We start from the raw sequence: 6000 nt of genomic DNA, 5'->3' as shown, positions 1-6000 counted from the left end.
TTTAATTATGGGATTCATAACATCTCCATTTATTAAATGGCAAACGGCATTTAAAAATATACCACTGCAAGACATATAATAGTTTCCTTTTGGCTCTGCTTGAAAAAAAGCAATTGGCTTACTTTGCTAAGTGACATATTGTATGCATCTCTAGCACTGACTCTCACTTCATTTGAACTTAATTATTTAGCAAAGAAGGCTTTAGAGACCCACTATTTAACCAACATGCTGAACTACACTTTTTCCCAAAAAAGCCTTGTAGTGCAACAATAATATCATGGCCGCTAAATACCTGGAGGCCTCAGACATGTAGTGAATACCAGAACCATACTCAGAAGGTTGAGTGGGTTCCCACACAATTGGAAGGCAGACTGAGGGTAGGAGAAGGCCCCAATTTCCTGCAGAAATGACACAACCTCTGATACATGCCATGCCACTCGGCTATAAACAAGAGGTCCACTATACATCATCTTATCATGTTTACGCTGTTTGCTCGATGGTTGAGGGACAGGCAACTATACCATCATCATTATTCCTCACCATCGCTAATAATCGCAAACTCGTCCAAGATTTTATTCAAAATGAAGCGCGAATCACTCAAAAGCATATTGCAAACCATATTGGAATATTTAAGGAAGAAGCTTGTCATGTTAAAGGCAGCCTGGGGGCAATAATCTTGCAACATGACAATGCTCATCCACAAACCTCACATGCAACTGGAGAGGCTCTGCGAAACCTGAAATTCGAACCGATTCCACACCCTCCTAATTCCCCCGATTTTTTTTCCTCAACTCAAGAGACACCTCAAGGGTAATCATTACACTTCGGACAATGAAGTGAAGGCAGCAGTCAATTCCTGGATTCAAGAAAAGTCGAAGAATTTTTCAGTGACGGAATGAAAAAACTTGTTATACATTGGAAGAAATGTGTTAGCCTTAACGGTGACAATGTTGAAAAATAAATATATAATTTTGAAACTTGAGAATAGTACTTGAATATACTTTTAGCCCAAACTTGCAATTTTTTTTTTTCACGTTCTTCAAGCATGTGTGCATTACTTTTCAGCCTACCTTTGTATTATTCAAATGCTCATAATGTGATGCATTGTAATTTGACCATCATAAATTGATCTCTTTTTAACCTTTCTCCTTCTCTTGCTTTTGAGTTGTAGATTAATAATGCAGTATAATTTATGTAGTCAACCCAAATGCCTGTAAAAGATTAAACAGTCACATTTGCAACTTCAGGGTATCAGCACAGCTTTAAAAATCTAAACGATATGAATAAGGAAGTTGCGATGCAATGCAAGGCTCTGCAGAGGAGCTTGGGAAAGCCTCAAGAAGTAGAGACTTAACTGATAGTGTCTATGACAAATAAAAGATAGTGTACACCGACTCAACACAAATTTTACCTAAATCCAAGCAATATTACCTCTTTGCATAAAATTGTCACTATGGTTACATTTCTGTTTTCCCTTTTGTGCTCGACAGTTTATCTTATGATTCCTCCTAAGCACCGAAGTCTTTAAATATTTTGACTAAGTTAAGCATACACTTTTTACATTAATGTGAACACAATGATAAATTTAAAGCTTATGAGTTCAGATATATTGGATCAATCTAATGGGGTTTGACCCGCAGATTTCAATGAACCCGCAGTATAAGCCAACTGAAGAGCTTCTAACAAACTATTGGAATTACAATGAGTTCTATGAAGATATAATTCAATAAAACTCATATAAAAGCCAATAAATGCCAAAGAACATCTAGTAAGAGTCCTGAAAGGGGTTGCTAACATTTTACCATTCATTGAAACCTATCCAGCAAATCAAGTTCCAAAGGCATTGCTCCCATGGCTGGAAGATAGCAAACAACAGGTCAATTTTTAAAGAATAATATTAACAAGATCCTCACAATTACTGATCAATCTCGTTAATACCCTATCTGAAAAATACAAGAACACATTATTGACAGTAATATATTGTCATTTGTAAAGTCTTGTACCTAAAAGACAACTTAAGAAAGATGATTTCTAGGATATTTCAAATGCAACATTTGATCTCAAAATGGAAATGCAATCTCCTAGATTGAGATTGCATTTATGTTATCACTTAACCTAGCTTAACATATTTTAAATAAAGATAAATTTATTTTTAAGTGCCTCGGCGACTGAGGTCATTTGCAATGGCATGTTCCTTTAAAAGAAAAACAGATGAACATTTCAACCTCACGAGTAGTTCAAATGCACATTAATGGCCATGTAAAATTCTTCAGTTCTTTCACCTTATGTGACCTCTCTTGACAAATGAATATAGGTAGCATACGCAACACCACCTGGAATTCTTGAAATGTTAAGGCCATGATCGAAGGGAAAATGTTGGATAAGCAGGGTAGAGAGGGAAGGAAATAAACAACCTTTAGATGGCATGAAGGCAGACCGAAGTTTAAGAAGAATGTAAAAGGAAATAATCAAGGGCAAACAAAAATAGGTTCTCATTATACAGAGAAACCTCTCATTAGGCACCGTCTATAAATCTACCTTCACTTGGTAGAACATCTTGAATGAGCCCAAGTTATAATTTATAGTCATCCAGGCAATGAGACCATGGATAATGGAGTTCAGAGAATGAGAAAAAATTACAAGGAATTGGAAATCAGGATGCCAAAGGGAAGGAATTAAGAGGAAAGGATGAGAATCGAGGCCCTCTTAGGCCCCCAAGTGGACCAAAGTATCATTAGGTGGTGGAGATGTCAAGACACAAAAATTATTAATGAATTTTTTCAGAGAGATATGAAGAATATTATTGTATTTACATGAATATGCAAGTTTTGAATTGGACAGGTACATAGGTACAGCCATCTTCATACTCAGTTCTAATACTGCTGTACCTCACATTAGTGGCCAATGGCTTCCAGTAGCAGTCAATCCTTCATTCCCTTTTCGTGATTGCTGCAGGGAGGTTCCTAATGTAATTGCCCTTTACAACCATCCTCCTCTATTTTCATGTTTCATGACCCCAACAACCCTTGCCACACATCCTTACTGTGGCTCTTGGGATAAGTTTTAACATAGATGGTTTACAAGAGAGATAAATGCTCAATTGAACCTTTCTGCCAAGCCATTGCAATATTTGAATGGCTGTTAAGTCATTTATTAAACAGGGATTCGATGATACATTAATTACCTAGACATAGCCATAATGCTGCAGACAATAATCACAAAACAGAATGCTATATAATAATTACGGATAGAGCTTTGAGAAACAGTATGACTCACATCTTCAATGTAACACAAGCCCAAGTCTTAAATTCCATAGTCACCCACCAAACCCTAGCTATGAAAAACATCAACTCTGCACAAAGTGAGTGTTCACTGTACACCAAATATTAACAACTGATGACCAATGACACTTAATCTCCCGAAGCTGATGCACTTGACCCTCGCCCTCGTGAAGATTTCATTCGGCAGAGGAATCGGAGCTGCAACATCTTAACTTCATCTTGGGCCAACTTGACCACTCCCTCCTGATTATCAATGGACAGGAGTTGACCTACAGCCTCCCTATCCTCACCCATTATCACTTTAACCTTTAATGCAAGAGAATGAGAGATTATGACAAACCATTATGGGAAAACAATACAACAATATTCGCAAGCATTCAATGAATAGAACAAACAAATAAAAATTCAACTAATATCTTCATGAAAATTTAGCCATTCATACTTGGGACATGAAAATGACCATAACTCACCTGATCTCCTCTTTGGGGCACAATTGGCTCCAGGTGGTCGCTGACAATGTTTACAACTCTGTCTTCTTCAGGCAAGAATACAGAGCACATGCCACCCTGAAGAGGAACAAATTAGAATTATATAAGGAATTATTATTGGCAATGGAAGTTGACAACTGAAAGTGGGGAGAACGTTAGCAAACAAGGAAGGGGTAGGGATAGGATAGGCATGTTATATGGAACGGAGGAAGGAAATATGCAGAATTTTAGGAGGGCTTATTGTAGTGCTAGATTAAGGTTTTGTTGTATTTGTTAGAAGAGGCAAGGAAATTATCATTTTACCATAGTGTAGCCTGTAACCACCCAAAACTTACCTTAAATAGTGTACTACCAAGAATAATGGGAAACAATATCAAAATACGGCAATGATTAACAGTTTAATTGAATAAAAATAGTTTTTTCTTGTATTATATCAGATTTAAATATTCGGATATAGAAATACAATCAGGCTACATTGAAGTACTTTTATCATCATTTTACTGCCATGCTATCACAAGGAACACAAACACTTGGATAAAGAAGAGAGATGTTATCTCAACAGGGCATTCAGGAAATCTCTCCGAACAAAAATTGATATTATAACCCTTCTGAGTGCCAATGTCGATGTGAGCTAAGATGAAAAATTTTCCCTAAAATACCTATGTCGTCCAAAGTGACTCTTCTCTCCATGGCTATGATTGTAAACAACAATTAAATAATTCTTATTTTTATGCTAAATTTTTTTTTTGCACCTCATTATAATAACTTTAAATAATAATAATTTGCTGAAAGTTATTAAGCAAAGCTTAATAACTTTCAGCAAATTATTATTTATAACTACCCTTTCACAGGCATTTTTCAGGAATTCTGCATCTCTCAATACAATACTCTGGCAATTTTTGCTCAAAATTAAGCAGTTATGCATGACACTCGCAGCGTTAAGTAATTAGAGCCCTTCAGAGAGGAGGTTCATGATAAGAAACAAGTTAAATGTGCTTAAGATTGCAGAGAGTTCCTATTGTATTTACACATCACATGTTCACCCCAAATATAATTTTTTTTATTAAAGAGGGCTTTTTTTTTTACTGATTTTACCTCTTTGTATCATTACTCTAATCACAGATTTTATACAAAGTATTAACACAATATGCTTTGAAATATATTGACTTAAGCTAAAATATGTCATGCAGAGTTCTGCAACTTGAGCACTTACCGATATTCCATTGATCACTCCGGTTTGGCCAGTCAGCCCAGGGTCATCATGCGTGTCTTTAATCCTCACTTCAATGTCTGTTGTGTGCCACTCTTGAAGTGCTACTTGCTCCATTCCTTGAAAAAACATTATCAATTCCAAAAATGAGGATTTCTATGGAATAATACACGGATATAAGCAGATTTACTAGAAAATACCTACGCCAAAAGACATACGCTTGAAATGTGCATAGCATGTGGGAATGGAGAATGCTTCCTACGAAACTTTTTAAAGAAACATTAATCGATATTAAAATAAAATAGCATTTTGCTCAGATCATATTGCATGCTAGTACAGTGGATCATCACTTAATGAACACCTCCGATAGTGAGTAATTTGCATAACAAGCAAATATAGTGCCCAAGAATAACTTGCTTTGCGAGTGACATTTCACATAATGAGTGACATGGAGAGGAGAATACCAGGAGTGATTGCACTAGCTGGTTACATTTGTATTCCACTAGCATCGTAGTGTCACTAGTGATCACATATTTATCCAAACTTGTGTTCAGATGCGTTATTTGTGACTTTTTGTGCACAATTTAATAATATTTTATGAATATTTTTAAAAACATATCCAAAAAAAAAGCTGCAAGAAGATGGTCATAAGAGAATAAAAACAACTGTAGAAATGATACGTGAAATCATGAAAAAAAATGAGAATGAGGTGTCAGCGTAGCTGATCCATCATGCACACACAATCGGTTGACATCAATGATTTGTACTATCCTCAAGAACGAAGAAAAAAGTAAGGGGATGGATATTTCAATGGGAGTGACAAGAAGCAGAGTAGCAATGGTTACATGTTCTGAAAGATACCGAAAAGTTTGCATCTCATTTGGATAAACAAAAAAAACATTGCTAGGCACCACTATTAACAAGAACAAGATTTGTGAGAAAGGGAAAGTGATTTTTGGTGACCCCATTAAGAAAATGCCAGGATCACCAACGGACGAAAAAGAAGTATTTAAGTGAAGCC

At 36.0% G+C, this 6000-nt stretch overlaps 1 protein-coding gene across 1 annotated transcript in view; it reads right to left on the bottom strand.

Moving 5' to 3' along the window:
* Positions 1 to 3100: 3100 nt before the first annotated feature.
* The window catches only part of Spt5 (Transcription elongation factor subunit Spt5), a 30091-nt gene continuing 27191 nt past the window's right edge, over positions 3101 to 6000 (bottom strand). Inside the window, exons 20-22 of the mRNA XM_071593701.1 lie at positions 4983 to 5098; positions 3752 to 3847; positions 3101 to 3587 (exon numbers count right to left, since the gene is read on the bottom strand). Of these exons, the coding sequence (XP_071449802.1) occupies positions 3411 to 3587; positions 3752 to 3847; positions 4983 to 5098 (389 nt within the window). The 3' untranslated portion in view covers positions 3101 to 3410. The remainder of the gene's footprint in view (positions 3588 to 3751; positions 3848 to 4982; positions 5099 to 6000) is intronic.

Source organism: Hetaerina americana, unplaced genomic scaffold (assembly GCF_022747635.1).
Source record: "Hetaerina americana unplaced genomic scaffold, ioHetAmer1.1.p SCAF_6, whole genome shotgun sequence".
Lineage (NCBI taxonomy): Eukaryota > Metazoa > Arthropoda > Insecta > Odonata > Calopterygidae > Hetaerina > Hetaerina americana.
Note: the sequence above shows the minus strand (reverse complement) of the source record. Positions and strands in the feature narration are given on the sequence as shown.